This window comes from Apodemus sylvaticus, chromosome 14, assembly GCF_947179515.1.
Source record: "Apodemus sylvaticus chromosome 14, mApoSyl1.1, whole genome shotgun sequence".
Classification (NCBI taxonomy): domain Eukaryota; kingdom Metazoa; phylum Chordata; class Mammalia; order Rodentia; family Muridae; genus Apodemus; species Apodemus sylvaticus.
Genome location: NC_067485.1, coordinates 62624779 through 62644581, shown reverse-complemented (window position 1 = coordinate 62644581; position 19803 = coordinate 62624779). Strand labels below are relative to the sequence as shown.

General features: G+C 45.2%; 1 protein-coding gene across 3 annotated transcripts in view; it reads right to left on the bottom strand.

Moving 5' to 3' along the window:
- The window catches only part of Pip4k2a (phosphatidylinositol-5-phosphate 4-kinase type 2 alpha), a 161258-nt gene extending 141769 nt beyond the window's left edge, over window positions 1-19489 (bottom strand). For 2 of the 3 annotated variants that reach the window (XM_052156365.1, XM_052156366.1), the window contains exon 1: window positions 19068-19489. In XM_052156365.1, coding sequence (XP_052012325.1) covers window positions 19068-19211 — 144 coding nt within the window. In that variant the 5' untranslated portion in view covers window positions 19212-19489. The remainder of the gene's footprint in view (window positions 1-19067) is intronic. The other variant, XM_052156364.1, reaches the window with a different exon arrangement.
- Between the last annotated feature and the right edge of the window lie 314 nt (window positions 19490-19803).

Genomic DNA, 19803 nt, shown 5'->3' with positions numbered 1-19803 from the left:
TGGAAGTATCCCAAAACAATGAGTCAAAATTAAAGCCTCCCTTAAGTTGTGGAAATTTGTTCTTTCGCTATATATTATAATGCTAACTACTGCCCCCCAATGCCTGGTTGCTCCCCAATGCCTGGTTGCTCCCCAATGCCTGGTTGCTCCCCAATGCCTGGTTGCTCCCCAATGCCTGGTTGCCCCCAGGTATGAGTAAATTCGCATGTAGACCCAAGTGATGCTATGTAACCTTGCCCCCAAGTTATCCCTGATTGGTGAACAAAGATGCCTACAACCTATAGCACGGCAGAAGAGAGGTAGGTGGGGTTTGGGTTCCTGGGCTTGGGGTCAGAAGAGAACCAAGAAGCGAAGAAAGAGGGGGTGGATCCGGACCCAGAGAACCAAATAACCCCATTAAAAAGTGGGGTACAGAGCTAAACAAAGAATTTTCACATGAAGAACTTCGGAGAGCTGAGAAACACCTTAAGAAATGTTCAACATCATTAATCATTAGGAAAATGCAAATCAAAACAACCCTGAGATTTCACCTCACACCAGTCAGAATGGCTAAGGTCAAAAACTCAGGAGACAGCAGGTGTTGGCGAGGATGTGGAGAAAGAGGAACACTCCTCCACTGCTGGTGGGATTGCAAAATGGTACAACCACTTTGGAAATCAGTCTGGTGGTTCCTCAGAAAACTGGGCATGACACTTCCTGAGGACCCTGTTATACCACTCCTGGGCATATATCCAGAGGATTCTTCAGCATGCAATAAGGACACATGCTCCACTATGTTCATAGCAGCCCTATTTGTAGTAGCCAGAAGCTGGAAAGAACCTAGGTGTCCTTCAACGGAGGAATGGATACAAAAAATGTGGTATATTTACACAATGGAGTACTATTCAGCCATTAGAAACAATGAAGTCATGAAATTCTTAGACAAATGGATGGAGCTGGAGAACATCATACTAAGTGAGGTAACCCAGTCTCAAAAGATCAATCATGGTATATGCTCACTGATAAGTGGATATTAGCCTAGAAACTTTGAATACCCAGGACATAATTCACAAATTAAATGATGTCCAAAAAGAATGGAGGAGTGGCCCCTGGTTCTAGAAAGACTCAGTGCAAGAGTATAGGGGAATTCCAGAACAGGGAAGCGGGAAGGGATAGATGGAAGAACAGGGGGACGGAAGAAGGCTTATGGGACTTGCGGGGAGTGGGGACCCAGAAAAGGGGAAATCATTTGAAATGTAAATAAAAAATATATCAATAAAAAAAAAGAAAGAAAGAAAGAAAGAAAGAAAGAAAGAAAGAAAGAAAGAAAGAAAGAAAGAAAGAAAGAAAAGAAAGAAAAGAAAGAAAGAAAGAGGGGGTGGAAAATGGAGCAGATGCCTTGGGCTGGCCAACTGGAGGTAAGAGCGGCCCAGATAGAACACGGCAAGTTATAACTCGGGGCTGTTGATGGGGAAGCAGATTCAAATAACTCGGAGGGTAGATATCTGCCCAGCTCTAAATATACAAGTTGTATGTCTCTTATCTGAGAAGTTAATGATTAAAGGTGGGGTAGAAAGCCCCATTCTCCATTAAATAATTACCTCTTACTGCTAACATCTCTGGTACAGGAAGGTCTTCTGCACATTACCAAACACAAGCACCAGCTCAGCCACAAACCCTCTGATCTACAATGGTGTCCTTGGCTGCAAGAAATGCGAGTGCAATGACTGCACAAAGCTTGTAGGATATCTGGTTTGACTTAAAGCTCTGGCCATGAAACAGAACCCACACCTGACACTGCTTGGGTCTAAGATCCTGAGACTACTAATGTAGCCCAAGGACGAAGGGGGAGACCAAACACTATCAGGGCCTTGCTCAGTCACCATCAGAGAAGCTTCCTCCTGCAGCAAAGCAGAACAAATGTAGAGATCCAGAGCCAGACATCATGCAGAGAACGAGATCCTCTGGAGCACTCAGCCTGACATGGGATGTCGCCATCAAATCGCCCCACCCCCCAAGGAAGCCTGCAGAAGGAGAGGTGGAAAGAGTGAAGAGTCAGAAGTGACAGAAGACACTAAGGAAACAAGGCCTTCCAAATACAGCAGGGCGAATGCACAGACGAACTCAGAGACCAAGGCAGCACCCACAGGACCCGCTCGGGTCTGCAAGAGATCAGGGCCTAGAGCTGCAAGGAGGAATCTCAAGTCCCCACCCTTAACCCAGAAGCCAATTGGTAGCCAGTTGCAAATGACAATTTGTTTTCTCAAAGGGAGTCTCACTGTGGAGGCAAAAAGGATAGGCTTCATGCCAAGCAGCAGACAACTTTATTTTTTAATCTTATTTTTTACTTTTATTTTATGTTGTTTATATATATTCTCCCTCTCTCTTTGTCCCCTACAGGTCCTTTGTGTATAATCTACGGCTTCCGGTTTCGTGCTTCCTGGGACTTCTGAGGGTGCTGATGGGTGGGTCTCTGCGTCTCTCTCCCTTGTGCCTTCTCTTGGACTCTTTCCCTTCTGTTTTGTCTTAGACCTTGTGTTAGTTTTTGTTTTATTATATTTTATTATAATCCCTTAGAAATCTATTTGTTTTCCATGCAACAAGAGTCAAGAAGGGGCCGGATCCGGGTATGAGGGGAGGTGAGAAGGAACTGGGGAAGCAGACAGATGGGAAACCTCGATGAGGATATATTATGTGAGGAAAAAAGTCTACTGTCAATAAAGTGGGGTAAAAAAGAATGTCTGTTATGTGTGAATCAGAAAGGTCTCCCTCTCATGGATACTATTTTGAACACTTGGTTTCTAGCCGGTAACCATTTTAGGAGGTTTCCCAGGCTTTAGGAGGCAGGGATGACAAAAGAAGGTGGGTCACTGAAGCGCACCACTCCAGGCCACTTCCTGGGGCTCTCTCCTTCCTGTTCGCTTGAGGGGAACAACTGTTCTCTGCTACGCCCCTTCACTGCCATGATGTCTGGGGCCAAGTAAATATGGCGAGACCCCTCTAAAGTGGCGAACCACAACAGCAACCCCCCTACACTGATGTTTTCAACACACATGGATCTCAGGCACAACAAAGCCACACTATTATATTCCGAAAAGGTAACAAAAATTTCCCGTCTCCAATATAATCAGTAGGAATCCTTGGTTAATTTTAAGAAGCTAGGCTCCCTACCCAATACTACAGATAGCCATATCCAACCACACTCTCTTTTAACAACCTACCCACAAGGCAGTTGGCTTAGGTTGAAAATGAGGGGAAAATAAAGAATTATGATGCACTGAAATACGTATACATTTGAAGAAGCCAAGATTATTTTCCTCCCACAACAATGAAGTTAGAAGGGTCCTTGATAGACTGACTTAACAGATGAAGCATCACTAACCAACAGGGGAGGGGCTGGAGCCCCGTCAGTAAAATGGCTGCCATGCATGCAGTAAGAAAGACCTGAGTTCCCAGAAGCCATGAAGAAGACAACCTAAGCTGTGGAGGAGGACAAAAGCTTATGTCACTTCAGCAGAAGCTAGAGCCATCTGAGAAGATGGACCTCCAGTGAGACCCTGCCTCCATCAGTTGCTTATAGGAAAGTGTTCTCTCGCTTAATCATGGAGGTGGAAGGGACCAGCCCGCTGGCTGTTGGTGGGTCCTATCCCTGGACAAGAGGTCCTGGGGTAAGAAAGCAAATTGAGAAAGTCATAAGGAACGAGCCAGGAAACAGCACTTCTCCACAGCCTCTGCTTCCGGGTTCCTGCCTCCAGGTTCTGACCTCCCTCAGTAATGGGCTGTGAACGGTGAGCTAAAATAAACCCTTTCCTCTCAAAGTTGCTTTTGGCTATATGGTTAAGTCATAGAAACAGAAAGTGAACTAAGACACAAAGGATGGTTGCCCAAGCCTGTAACCCTGGCCTGGGGCCAGAGAGAAAGAATAGGACGGGAGGGGAGGGGTGGAGATTCTAGTTCTGCTGTCAGAAACAAGCAGCTGGTTTTCAAAATCCCCTCTTAAAGGCATCAGAGAACCAGGGTAGCAGGACAGATAGCCTGCCAAAGCCAGTCAAAGTGACTGTCCCTGACAAAGTGACTGTCCCTGACAGTTAATGTTCATGGGAACTCAAGGCAGAGTCAAGCACCCACCCAGGAAGTAGAGTTCATTCATCAAGAAATCCCTTTTCCGTATGGCTGTGTTAGGGACTGACACTCTTGGGGCTGGAGAGTTGGTTCAGTAGGAGCTTTGACTTCTCCAAAGGACCCATGTTCAAATGCCAGCACTCACACCCATGGCAACTCTTACCTGTCTATAACTCCAGGATCTGACACCCTCACACACATATACATGCAGGTAAAACACTAATTTAAAAAAAAAAGAAAAAGAAAAAAGAAAGACAGACAGATTGACGTTCTTCATGTCAGCTGAATAAAGCCAACTCCTCCCAAAAGGGATGGCAGGCCAAATTCACATCACCAAGAGGTTCAAAAATAACGTGGGTGTGTTCATAGTAGAGTTCCCAGAGACACGTGACAAAAATAACACCCTTCCCTGAGTCACACTTCTACCATAAGATTCAAGAAATCCTCGCTCAGTAACTGTCCAAGAGAAATGGGCAGATCTCAGCCAAGAAGAATCAGGTAGGTGTGGCAGTACGGAGCCTCGGAAGAACCCGCAGAAACAACACACTGTGGAAAAGACCCAGGAAGACAGGACACAATGGGACTGTCACCATCTGACACGCTTATGCAATCTTCTCCAAAGGACCCATGTTCAAATGCCAGCACTCACACCCATGGCAACTCTTACCTGTCTATAACTCCAGGATCTGACACCCTCACACACATATACATGCAGGTAAAACACTAATTAAAAAAAAAAAGAAAAAGAAAAAAGAAAGACAGACAGATTGACGTTCTTCATGTCAGCTGAATAAAGCCAACTCCTCCCAAAAGGGATGGCAGGCCAAATTCACATCACCAAGAGGTTCAAAAATAACGTGGGTGTGTTCATAGTAGAGTTCCCAGAGACACGTGACAAAAATAACACCCTTCCCTGAGTCACACTTCTACCATAAGATTCAAGAAATCCTCGCTCAGTAACTGTCCAAGAGAAATGGGCAGATCTCAGCCAAGAAGAATCAGGTAGGTGTGGCAGTACGGAGCCTCGGAAGAACCCGCAGAAACAACACACTGTGGAAAAGACCCAGGAAGACAGGACACAATGGGACTGTCACCATCTGACACGCTTAAGGCACATCTTTTGGGGATGGGGACATTTTAGAGACATGCCTGAAGGCCTCCAGAGATTCAGACTCCATGGAACAAGTCATGAGGACACTGGGCTGTGACTGCCGCACAGCCACTTATTTAGAAACAACTTCAGTCTTCACACACTTTACTTGGTGGGTCTTTTGCCCCCACCAGCATATGAAGAAGTTGCTTCTCTGAAGTCTCTCTGTGGGGGAGTCTGGGGGGGGCAAAGTTCCTGCCTTTCTGTGAGAACAGTTCTTCCTTGGGTCCAGCCCTGTGGTTCCCCACACCTCTTTTTATCGCCTTGCAGTAAGTTCCCCCATCTCAAGACATTGTGCAACCTTCTCAGCAGAGCACTCTCATACTGTGCTCAAGCATCACCCAAACAACCTTTATAGGACGATGAGGACTGGATGTGGAAGGGCTCCTGGCACACCAGTTAGGGAGGAATGAACCTCTCATTCAACAGTATTTTTTGAGGGTCAACTCTATTCAGTCACAACAATGCAAAAAGTAAGGAAATGAAGAGCCAAAGGGAAAACCAGTCTAAGTCTTATTCCCTATGTAGTGGGAAGTCTGTGGAAGGTTTAACCACGGATGTGACGGGCTGTGGTGCGCATGTCAGAAGTTCATCTTGCCACTGCTATAAAGGCTCTGGATTCAAGCAGGGCATCGGAGAACAGGGAGAAAAAAGCCCTGCATTCATTATGACAAGAGCAGTGTGCAGACTCCAGCTTTGGAAGAGGGAGCAGAGACGGTGGTCTGTTTACAGAGGTAAAGACACGGGCTTAGATGTAACTGGAGTATAGGAGTGGAGGGCCAGAGATACCTGTCAGGGAGTCACAGGAGGGAAACCGGTCAGTGACTGAGCAGAGCACTGAAGACGGAGAGCACACGTGGCTGCCACTTAGCCTCTTTCTCCTTTTATACTGTCCAGGAGCCAAACCACATACATACACACACACACACACACACACACACTCACACACACACACACACACTCACACACACACTCACACACACACACACACACACACACACACACACACACACACACACACAGGGCAGGTCTTCTTGTGGCAACTAACCTGAACAGGCATGGCCAGAGGCTAACTCACCCAGGAAAGTCACTCCAGGTGTGCCAGGACCTGTGTCTCCGGGGGATTCTAGACTATGTCTAGGTATCAATGGAGATTAACCATCACACTGGGAAATAAGTAGCCTATGACGATGGCACAGTACATTCAGATCAAGGCTAGTGAATGGGGAGGACACTGTAACTACAGTAGACAAGAGGTGACAGCGAGTGCTTTTACTGTTACCTGGGATGGAAATTTCTAGAATAGCCGGCATCACCCAAGGGCTGAAGGGAATATGCCTCAGCTACAATGTCCAACCAGTAGCCGCTAACCACACATGGCTATAGAGACAATGAATTTAAAGTTTGTTTACTGAAATCAGGGCAGCAGTCGGTGTCTGGTATCTACCAAAGGAAGCAGCTCCCAGCATATTTGCAGCCTATACTGGGGGAGGGGGGCAGTGGAAAGACAAACACTAACAATTTCTATATGTCCAGTGCTTTCTAATAAGATATGTGTTGTGGGAGAACTAAGAGACACAATGCAAGACTGTGGAGAAGAAACGGGGGAAATTACTCCAAACAGTGCAAAATGCACCACAGAGGGTGAGTGCCAGTGGGAAGATTCCCGTAAATTACCAAGTGACCCTGTCAGTACTGCGAGCTTTTCTAACACTGATTTCTTATCTCTTCAAATTGGAGCCCAAACTGGTTTTCTAGACATCTCCTAACAATTCATCCCTTAGTCTTCAATCTTCTTGGCAGAGAAACCCTTTCATTGCCTTTATATTTCATATCCAGTATCTCAAATAAAGAAAGAAAAGAAAGTAACAACCTGTTGTGGGTGAGGAGGACAGGATATGGGGGGGGCCTTATATCCACAGGCAACCTGGCCTTCCCATCAGCTGTGGGGCACTAAGGCCTTGAAAGCAGAGCGCCCTAGCTGGTGCTTTTCCAAACTATTAACAAAGTGCCTGCTAGTTAAAATGCCCATTATGTTTCGGGAGGCGCAAGCCCAACAGTTTCTTGAGTAAAGCCTAGTGCTGCTGTCCCACCAGTCCCAGCACAGGAGGCGAGGCCCCAGGCCAGAGCCAGAGCCAACCACTCACTCCCCTCCTGACATCTCTGCCAGCTGTTGGCCCGTTGGCCTCACAGACCCTTGTCCATCTTCTGTAACCAGGAGAGTCTATTTAATCTTCACGAGCCCCCTCTGCATCACCTCTCAGAACGTGTTCCAGCAAGGCCCCAAATAAAGCAATCAGGATCCGGATCCAGCCGTCTTCCTCCCGTTTCCCCCTTCCCTCTCTCTGCTTCAGCCAGGCCTTCTTTCCGTACAAGTGTGAGCCTCCCGGCCTTTGCAACAGCAGAGCAAGTGTGAGCCTCCGGGCCTTTGCAACAGCAGATCCCTCTGTCTCACACTCCTCATCACGCCCAATGCTTCACTCCTTCCTGACATTGCTCCCTCTTAACAAAACTTATGCCTCCACCATACTCAGAATGTGTGGGCTTGTGTCTATTCTGCATCTATTTTCCCTGAGGTTTGGAGTAATTTGAAGGTAGGGTCCATCACATGTTCAATCTGCAGCTGAAGCACCTTTAAAGGGTCTCTTATGTTAAAGAAAAATAAGAAAGGTAAGATATCAATTCAATAGATCGTATAATTTATACTTAATGACGTGAATTAAATTTTCACTCTAATCACCTAGTCACAAGTAGAGGCATTAAAGATTAAAAAAAAAAAAAAAGAATACAGCAACAAAATAGATAATGCAAAGCTAGGACAAATGGAAAATTCTAAAATAACAATTCATAACTTGTAGGAATTTTTAATCCCAATTTGGGGCCTGATAATCTAGTTCCCAGATAAAAGACATACAACTTTTATTATATACAAACAGCACAAGAGCTGAGCAGATACCCACCCTCTATGCTATTAGAATTTACTTTTCTATTGGTAACCCCAAGTTATTATTTACTATGTTTCTTCTGGGCTGCTCTTAGCTCCAACTGGCAGCCCTCGGAGCCATGTTTTCACAGCTCACCTAACCCATGGCAGCTTCTCCTCCACTGGCCTTCTCCCCTCTTTCATGGTTGTCCTTTATTCTCCAGCCAGGGAACCCTAAAACCCACCTAAGCCTCTTCTGCCCAGCTATTGGCTGTTGGCATCTTTATTCACAATCAGAAGTAACTTGGGGACAAGGTCACATAGCATCACTTGTCACTTGTCACTTGAGTCTACCTGCAGACTCTCCTGTCTCTGGGGCAACCAGGTCTTGAAGAATCAATATTACCACTAGAATATAAGCAACAACATCAGGCCAACCTACTATAATAACTCAGGAATACATAATACCAAATACAATGGTAATCTGATACTATGAGCCAGGATAAAGTAACAATTAATTTATTCATGACCTAATAACTTAGTATGTCTTAGCACTCACAGTGTTTTTAAAATAATAATGGAAGCTATCACTTAATAAGAATGTGTACCAGCAGCTACTTAGGCATTTTACAAGTATAGTCCAAAGATGTCTTAGAATTGTTCAACCTCCAATTATATAAAGCATACTCACATGTCCATTTCAGTTTTTACTTTCAATAAAGTACATGATAGTCAAGGCTTTATTTCAACAACAAAGGCTCTTTCTTAGATTGTGTGATGATTGACCCCAATGTCAACTTGATGAGATCTAGAAATGCTTCTGAGAACAGTCTCTTGGCTTCTTGTGTGGAATTATCTTGATTAATTTGAGGCAAGAAGACCCACCCACTGTGAGTGGCATCATTCCCTAGGCTGAGATCCTAGACTATATAAAAGGAAGTCAACAGGTAAACACATTCATCGCTCTCTGCCTAACTAAGGCTACAATATGACCAACTACTTCAAGCTCCTGCCTCCATGTCTACCCTGGAGTGATGGTCTGTAACACAGAATGTAAACACAAATACTCCTCAAGTTGCTTTTTTGGTCAGGGTATTTTATTACAACAGGAAAATCAACTAAGACACACAATTTGCCTACATGCAGGCAAGTATAAGTGTTCTGAGCACACTTAAAATGGGCTAGGCTGAGCTATGATGCCTATAAGTATTGAATACATTCAGGATATAATCAATTATGCTAGGTTTATCAAGACATAATCCAGTACAAGATGAAGAATATCTATCCTAGCTGCATCTGCATCACTACCTTCCATAGGAAGTACTATCCCTGATCCAGGCCACAACCCAGCTCCTAACTACTTCCATTTGGAAAATTATGAATACTTATAATTGAAACATTTAGCTAAGGATGGCAAGATAGCTCAGAGACTAAAAGGTGCTTGCCAAACAAGTCCGACCACCTGACATTCACGCCTGGAGCCCTGTAAAGGTGGAGGGAGAAAACCAATGCATGAAATCATGCTTTGACCTCCACACATGCCACATACATAGTAATGAATACATAAATCACACACACCACATACACATTGCAATAAATACATGATTTACTTTGAAAAAAAAACATGAAACTATGAGACAAACCAAAATTAAAAGATAGAAAATTTAAATAAAAATTAAAGACAGATAATTTTAACTTTAGGCAAGTGTGACAAGTTAATCTTGACTAGCCTAGAAGATGACTGAGTCTTTGTTTCCAGAGAAGGTTAAATCAAAAAGACTCTGGAATATTCAACAGCTTAACTCTTGAGAGGTTCAAATTTTAAAAGACTTTTGGAAGATGGTAATCCGAAGGTATAATGAGAATTTTGAAATTTTGCTTTCTTAAAAAAAAAAGAGAGAGAGAAATATTATAAAAATACATTTTTGTTTTAATCCCAGGTATGGGATATGGGATTGCTGACTATGATTTGCCTCGTGCTCTGGTAGGGGAGTGATTTTGCCAACTGCAGACAGTTTCTGTGATTGGTGATGTTTGGAATTCTGGGGACTTTTCAGAAGGTATATATATAAATGCTAAGGTCCTAAGAGGTGGGTTGGATTAGTGGTTGGTTGCTATTGACCCTGGTGGTTGTGTATAAAGCAAAAACAGTAAGAAATTCATTATCCTGACAGTGATGATCAAACTTGCCCCAAGTAACTTGATGCCCCAATCAACAGGAAGTAATCTAACAAAAGTGTCTTTCCCTTTCTGACCCCTGACATTATTTAGGAATCTCTTTCTCTATTTTTTCTTATTTAGTGTTAGGAGATTGAAAGGATCAAAGAAAAAGGGTAGAGAAGGGTGAAAGAAAGAAGAACCCACAAAGTAGCCAAAAGACCAGGATACATTAGGCCCTAGTTTTAAAAAGTGGGTCAGTCGGTTGGTGGGTCACTAAGACCATGCCTTTGAAGCGAGTATTTTGGCCCTTGCTGCTTCCTGTACTCCCCCTCTGCTCTCCAGAGGCCATGGGGTGAGCAGCATCAGCCCCATGCTCTCAGCACTGCCTCCCTGTAGGCCCAAAGCAACATGAGCCAAAACAAGCCTTTCCTCCTTATGACTGCTACTCTCAGGTTAGCTTGTCAATTATCACAGAGACAAGAGTGACCAACACAGTAAGTCACTGTTTTAAAACTCTCAACAACATTTTCCTATGAATAGATTATATATTTATCTCTGCCTACATGCTTTCCACATAGTGATGATTTTTTTTCCTCTGTCGTGCGAAAAAGGTGTTTTCACACAGTTTTACCCAATAGCAACAGTTTATGATTTGTCTACCCAAGAACAGCTTTTTAACACTAGGAACTGTTTTTTAAAAAGCTCTAAAAGAAATAATAACAGATTCCTGGACCTCAAGTCAGGGTACAGGTCCAAATCCCGCATATACCCAGCACTCAGTGTAGCAGTTCATGAGTTCAGCCTACTCAAGTTCTCCAGTTCACCATTCCACCACGGAGATGCCATCATCTCCCTACCCCAAGCCCATCTAATCCATGGAAGTGTTCTTCTCTAGGCGCCTTGAATCCCTGCACAGTCCACGGACAGAATTCAGGGAAACTGTGAACTCAACAAGTTTCATTTAAGAGCATTATTTTGAGAAGGGAATAATGCGTCTCTCTCACTACCATAGGGCTCCCTGAAGCAACACATTAAAGAAATGGTAATAAAAGCACATACAGAGCCCGTAGCTAAAAGGCTTTAGCAAGTCTAGAAATGCGGGAAATAATGGCTGAATCGAGGGATAAACAGTAAGAAAGAGATGAAACATATTTCTAAATTGGATGGTATTCCTCACCTTCCATTCCCAATCTTCCAGGAAAAAAAAATGATTACATTCACTGTTACTATCTCTCTCCCTCCCGCCATCCCTGAAGCAGTGACCCTCAAGGCGCACACGCCTGACCTCTCTGGAGCATCCTCTCTCGGCTTCTTTTTTGTTTCATCTTTCTTCTTCCTTTGTCCGTCTCTCAAAGGCCCACAGTTCTACCTTTCCCTTCAGAGATCGACTTCACCATTTGGTGGTTAATCTCCATCGCCAACAAGACAAGATTTTGAATCACCGTGGAAACAGACTTTGGGTTGTGTCGTCTACAAGGGTGTTTCTGTTCCCAGGAAGACTTAACTGAGAAGAGAAGCTCTACCCTGACGGCAGACAGCACCATCCCATGGGCTGGGGTCTCAGACTCAATCAGCCGGCATTCATTTCTCCTTATGTCTTGACTGTAAACTTGATGTGACTGTGTCCCTCATGCTGCTGCCACCATGTCTGTTCTGCCGTGCTGGACTGTCACCTCACAGTGAGCCAAAACCTTCAATTGATTTTCTCACAGCAATGAGAATAGTAAATAATCCATCCCTCGATGCCTATGTTAGTTACTTTTCTATTGCTGTGAAGACATCATGACCAAGGCATCTTATAAAACGGGCATTTAATTAGGGGCTTCCTTATACTTTCAGAGGGTATATTCATGAACATCATGACAGGAAGCATGGCAGCAGGAAGGCACGGTGCTGAGATCTTACATCTGACACGAAACATACATCTGTTTATCCCAGATGGAGAACCCATGACAGACCAAAGCGTGGATACCACCAAAGTCCAATTTGATGAACCAATGAGTTTTTGTTGGAATTATTTACAGGAATATTAAATATAACATTTGAGGAATTACTTAGAGGAACAGAAATGACTCAGAGACAACTGTATCATGAAGGCCCACCCCAGCGTGCTTGACCGCTCACAGAGCCAGGAGGAACCTGAAACACTGCACACCTGCAGCTTAACAGGTTAGAGAGTGTCCCCTCCGGTACGTCAATTGCTCTAAATGCCTTCCAGGTAGCTCAGGTTATTTCTGCTCCTTCTAGGCAGCTGGCCTAATCTCAGAATCTGCACCGCAGCTCAGATTAACTTTGGGAAGAACTCTTGGCTTTTATTGTTTACTCTAGTAGGTAGGCCTAGTGAATCTAGTCAGTTTCAGGCAATTCCTGAAGCTATTTTGAGTTGCTTACCTTTCTGCCTAAGGGGCTTCCCTGCAGGATGGAATGTTTCAGTCTAGAAACATTCCTAGATTAAAACATCCTCAAGCAGGAAGCAGAGAAAAAAGGAGTCCTGGGCCTGACGTGGACTTCAAAGCCCATGCCCAGTGACACAGCTTCTAAAAGGGCATGTCTCCTAATCCTCCTCAAACAGTTCCATGAACTATGAACCAAGCATTCAAACAAACACATGAACCTATGGGGCTAGTCTCACAATTACCAACTGTGTGTGGAGGAGTCTCAACTCTTTATTCCCACCCTCCTACTGTTCCAGAGTTCTAATCCCACAAGGTGATAATCAGACTATCCAGCAAGTCAGTATTTCATAAACTGTAAAATCCCTTTCCAATGCACAATCCCCTCTCTTAGCTTTCTATCTCTATTACAGGGTTACCATATTAAGGCAGTGGTTCTCAACCTGTGGGGTCATGACCCCTTTACAGGAATCCCATCGCAGACATTTACATTATAATTCAAAACAGTAACAAAATTATTTATGAAGTAGCAATGAATAATTGGGGTCACCACAACATAAGTAATTTGCATTAATAATGCATGGCAGCATTGGGAAGGTTGAGAGCTAAGGCAATTCATCACACACAGCGGGAAGACAAATTCTAAACATTTATATGTTATTCCTTCCTCTGCCTTGCTTCCTTAAGACCAGCCCAGAAACTCAAACCATCATCACCTAAAATCATACTAGACCTCATCATTCTCACAAGACCTGCTGAATCAGTGTCTGAAAGGTCCCCAAGTGATCCTTCTGATTTATTATAGGCATAACAAATTTGGAAAACTGTTGATCTAGTGCTTACTAATATGTTACCAACATAACTGTGTTGGGGGGGGGGGATGGAGGGGTTGGTCTGGTGCACTACGTATTCAGATGCTGATTTCTATGCCCAGACATCCATCTGCAGTCCAGACCATGGTGTGGTCAAGCATCTCCGGTCTCAATGTCATATAAAAACGGTTTCTGATTGCTCAATAAAGAGCTGACTCAGGCTATGACTGGGCAGAGAAGATAAGAAGGCTGCTCTTCTGATCTCAGCTGGGGATCCCAGGGGGAGAAAAAAAAAGTAAGGGAATAACCACGAGGAAAGAAGGGAGAGGTGGCCATGAGGCAGAAGGTCCAGGAATCATGATGAGAGGTCGCCAAGGCATTCACCATGAGGACACACACACACACACACACACACACACTTGGAACAGAGCAAACTAAGGTAAGACTGAAACTACGAGTAACATGAGGCCTATGGCTAGGATGCAGATAGCTTAGATAGAGGGTTAGAACGAACGCATATCTGCCCAGTCAGAATGCTTAAAGCATGCTAACGAGCTTAATAGATCTTTGGGTCGATTACTTGGGAGCTAGAACAGGAACGGATAAGGCTGTCATCCACAAATTACAGACGACATAACTGCATTTAAATTTGGTCAGTGTAAGGAATCCTTATTACATACCACTAGGCTGTGGATACACTGTCCCGCTTAACACTCAAAACAGTTCCTTGAGGGAATTGTCCGTGTTAAGGATGCACAAACTGAGACTCCAGTGGGTAAACGGCTGCTCAAGAACCCATAAACAATGAAGCAGGAATTGATCCTAATCAGCCTGACCACAAACCATCCTGCCAAACTGCACCCAACTCCTGTCAGTTATCGATTTATATATTTCAAGTGCGTGCTGGCAAAATTAACTGCTCAAGATGACCGCATGCCCTATCAACTTAACACGGATTCTGCTGGTTTACTGCGGTTCTTGTTGGCAGTCTTTCTAACGGCATAGCAGATCATCCTGCCTTGGGGCAGTGTTCTGAACACGAAAGGCATGCTGAGGTGTTTGATTAGTGGGGAAAAAATAATCATCACAATCTTTGAAGGGAACATTAAGTAAGCCTCAATAGTAAGCTGCCATGTGTGACTGTTTCTTTTCTTTGAAAAGTAAAGCAAAAATGGTGTGGGGAACACATGGAACATGGAACTCTGTAGCGCAGGGCTGGATGGGTTCCACTCGGGGAGCGTCATCTAATATCCAGCTTCTTTGTATTTTAATTGCCTCATCATGTCACATTTCGGCCATTATCATCCCATCATCATCCATATCACATATAAACCTAGCCACCTCCTCCTCCTTTTGTCTATATCCAAATATCAACCCATAGAACCCAGAAGAGACTACATTTCTGGAATTGTAGTTATTACCCATATTCAATCCCCACCTTGTTGAAAATAAAGTGCATGTTTCAGATGTCCCACATGGAAAACCACACATTCTCTAATCCACACATGACAAGGCATGGCCCGAACCGATCCCCACATGAAGATTAACACCAACTCTCTTCCTAAGGCAGATGTCTGCCTCAGCGCCACCCAGCTCCTGGGCACTCTCTCTAGGAGCTCTTTTCCTGTATACTTTCTAACTACTTAGTCCAAGAGGAAACTACAACTGATTGAATCCAGACAAGTCAAGATCTTCGGTGGTATTTGCAGGCCTGAATTGGGAAACAGACCATCTTTTTTGGAAAGCAGAAAAGACACAATGAAACTAGGAAGTCAACACTTCCCAAACCCACAGAGATTCTCAGTTAGCCATAAACAAAAAAAAGGTATATAAAGCCAGGTTGGATAGGAAAGTCAGACTGTACCGAAGCACGTGGTTCTTACTAGGATCTGGTTCCCATACTTTCCTATACTATGACTATCTCCAGAATTTCCCTAACACTTAAGAATTTTCCTGTAACCTACTTGTGTTTCTATGGCTTGAAGCCGCAATGCTTTGAGAGCAATAAAGTGGTTATTTCTAAAAAACAATATTTGTTTTACATAAGCTTCTTTATACAGATAACACTGTGTCTTCCTTTATATATCTAAATGGAGTTTGAAATACTAATTTCCAAAGAGCTCATATTTCACAGTGAAAAAAAAAATCTTTTAGAATATCTATTTAAAACAAGTCTTGGCTCATAGCATTCGACATGCTCCCTGCACTATTAAAATACCACTTTAAGAAGCTAACTGCTTGATCATTTTTAGTTTAATTTCGAACGTAACAAGATAAAACTGCCTCCTTAAGTCATCTTTTCCTTTATGTATTCAATTATATTCTCTGCTTAAAATGCTTAAAATAAAAATTGGCACGGATCCCCTCACTGATGGAGACTTTAAGTTAGAAAGCAGTAACATATCAAATTCAGCTCACAAAGGCAAACAGTCTCTGCACTGAGCTTTGTCCAAATCAAGATTTTTTTTATTACCACTACAATGGACTGAACCGTTTTCACCTAAATTGTAAGTGTCTACATTTCCATCAAAGAGACTTTGATTTAATAGATGGCAATGAAGTCAGGCTACAATCAACCTGGCAAACTCAAAGTTCAGTGGCCTAAAAATCACCACAGAGTTCTTCCTCTTCCAGTCTAGGCTTTGAAAAATCCCCAAAGGTCACTGCAGACTCTAGGACTCCTAATATGATGCTATTCAACTGTTAAGCTATAGAAATAGTTAAGTCAGCAAATTAAAAGAAAATTGTAACTCATCTAGTTCAACAATCCCATTTCTCATTATAAACACTGATTCCCAAACTGGTTAATATGCCAAGTCACAGTTAAAGAATTCAAATACAAACTCCAGCATAAAACACTCACATGATAATATATATACGTATGTATATGTGTATGTGTATGTGTATGTATATGTATATGTATATATATATATGGTTTCCCATCAGTTCTCCAAATGTATGGTTGCTTTAAATATCCAATAAAAAGTCTGACAGAATTTTAAAAGCAAAAAATTGCTATACCCATGGTAAAAATCTCCTTGCTAATCCTAGTTACATTAGAATTACAGGACAAAGGCTCTGGTTTGAATTATCTGCCTCTCTACCATGCTTTCTCGAATGTCCCCATTATGCTCACTATTGATAATGTGGATTTATTTATTTTAATATTACTCTATAAACTTTGGTGCACAAAAAAAACGCATGGCAAAACATCTTCCTGGTACCAATAATCATTTCCTAAAATAAAACCATCCAGAAATGCATGACTTCCAAGCATGGGGCGGGATATTATTTTAAATAAAAATACATTGTTAGAAAAATGAAGAAACCTGTCTTATGTCAACTCACATTCCTCAAAATAAAGGCACCTGGACAATAAGAGAGACATTTTAGCCACCCTCCCCACTGTGGCAGGCTCTGCATGTACTGGTACGTGCTGAATTAACAGCGTGCTTACACGATACACTATGCCAGCAAATCACTAGAATTAGAAAGCGCTTAGAATTAGTAACTGTTCTAGAGAGCAACAGAAAGTAACACTCAGCGTCATTCAGTATTTTCCAAGTAGGGTAACTGGAAAACAAATGTAGCAACTCAAAAAGAAACACAAGGTTACAATGTTACCCAACTCAAAAATAAACATAAGGTAGCAACACAAATGTTACAGTGAAGCTTGCTCAATGGCAACTTTTCTGATACATTCTCAGTCCCTCCCCTCCCCTCCAGCATTTTGTTGCCACTACTTAAACCTAGACTCACATACAAACGCTCCTGACCAAAAAACACCAGAACTGCAAAAGGAGATTTAAAGCCCCACCCCACCACCCCACCCCACCACCACCACCACCACCACCACCACCACCACCACCCCCATAAACATGGGTCCATGCCCAACTGGTATTTACCGTGCCCAGTTGCAGTAATTAGGAAGTTGCTAATAGTAACGTAAATAACAAAAACAAGAACTTTACAAAATTAAGCATAACTAAATTAGAGGCTTATGACAAAGGAAAACTGTAACTTCACTTTCTGAAATAAAACGGGAGGGGTGCATTGCTGTCTGCTGTTATAACAGTTGACATTCCTAACAGCTAAAGATGGCAGTAAAATGAACCTCAGTAGATCCAGCAGTAAAGTAATAGATTTCTCAACTCTTTAAATCGTTCCAGATAAATACAATTATCTTCATATTGCTTCACCTTTCTCCAGCTCCGCTTGGAGGAAAAACTATAAATAAAAGATACTGTGCCATTTTAAACAACTCTGTTAATTTGAGAGTGCAAAAACCACGCTGGCTTTCTGTCACTTCTATTATGCTGAAAAGGACACCAGGGCATCCACCGAAATCAAAAGCAGAGCAGCAGGCTCACGCTCTCCCTCCGAAGCTGGCTGACTGCAGTGGGTAAGGTCACGGTCAAAATTCACAAGCTCATTGAAACTTTCATGGCTCAGCCAACGGCGCCTATCATGTTTCCTGATCCCATCTAAGTAGATTAAAGCTGCAGGAGTTTTCTCACTGTCAGATCAGCGGGAGGCTATTTCAGCCCCCCACACCGCAGTCCGCAGAGTCCGCAGCCGCGCGCCTCCTTGCATCCCCGGCTGTGCGCAAGGCTAACCTCCCCAACGCGCTCCCTGCCAGCCTTTTAAACAACCTCCCAAATGGATGCAATTAACTCCAGACCACCTCGAACCCGCGCCTGCCGGGACCCCCTCCAGCTGTCACCACCAAGGCCGCCCTTACGCAGTCGGTGACTTCTGCCTGGCTCCCCCAAAGGGGGGAGGGAAGCAAGGGGGAGGGAGGAAGACTCCCCGCCAGGAGGTCTGGAAAGGGCGCAGCAGCCGGGCGACGCGGAAAGGGATGAAGAGAAGACGCTCAACACCAGGGCCATATTTACGTTGCCTTTTTTTCCTTTGCCCGTCCCCCCAAAAAATTCTCCTAGAGTCTGACAATACTGCCTTTAAAGGAAAAAAGAAAGCTAAGCTCTCGAGCTGCCGCCCAAAATCTTCTGGTTCACTCCAGTCCTATCGCCTAGAAGCTTCAGGACGCTTCCTGACAGGGACAGGTACACCTGCCCACCGGTTCAGGACCGGAGGGCCCATCGGTCCCAGACAAATGGAGCGATCGCTCCGGGACTGGACCCTGAGCAGTCCCCCGCCGGGACTGATAGCTGAGATGGAGTCGGTCCCCGCACAAACTTCCCACTTCCCGGGCAGCGAGCACTGACCGGCGGGAGGACGGATGCGGGGCAGGACAGCCGCGGAGAGGCTCAGAAGCACAGCACAGCGAATGCTTCTCATCCCGCACCCTTCATGGGTTCCAAAAGGAGCGCAAGCGCCGCGGGAGAAACACAGGAGGCGGACGCATGTAGTGGGGTTAGGGGTACCCCAAGAGGCGAGCGGCCAGGGGGCCCGGGACCAGCCGAGTCAGCCGGCAAGAGGTCCCCGCCCTGCCACCGCTGCAGCAGGAGGAGCAGAGCCGGGAAGCTGAGCCCGAGGAGCAAGAGGAGCACGCCGCAGAGGAGCCTTACCGAGTGGTTGACCCCCCACATGAGCACGCTGAGCAGCGGGTCGCTGGCCCGGAACAGCTTCACTTTCTGAGCCACGAAGTGCTTCTTCTTCGTCTTGGTCTTACTCGCCAGGACGGAGGACCCCAGGTTACCGGGGGTCGCCATGGCCGCAGTCTCGGTCCCCTCCACCGCCGCGCCGCCGAGGCCGGGGACCCGCCCTCCCTACACGCCAGCCCGGGGAGGCAGCCGCATCCCCCGGGGCGGCCGCCGCTGCGCGCCTGCTCCAGCCCCGCTCCGCCCGCGCTCGGTCCTGGGCGCTCGCTCCGCCCGCTCCGCGCGCTCGACCGCCTAGGCTGCAGCTGCGCTCGCCTCGCGCCCCCGCCCGGCTCCCGCCCGGCGCGGCTCGGCACACAGCCCGCGGCTGGTCCAGGCGGCCGGTGGCTTCCGCGTTGGGCGCTGGCGTCATGACGCAGGGGCGGGCGGGGCAGCGGCGCCGACGGGCGGGGCGGGCACGGATGCGGATGCGGATGCCGGACCGTTAAGCTGTTCTGTGCGCACCGCAGCCAATGCTAGGCGAGCACCCTCTTGGTGGCGGCGACCGACCCTCTGCGGAGGCTGCTGGGGAGTGCGGGGACTCGCGCAAGCTTGCCTTTCTTGCACTCGGGGAGGAGCTAGGAAAGAATGTGGAGCCAAGGGAGCTCCGAGGAGGGAGCCCCCAGATGCATAGGGCAGGCAGGAATGTCCCGGAACCTCCGCT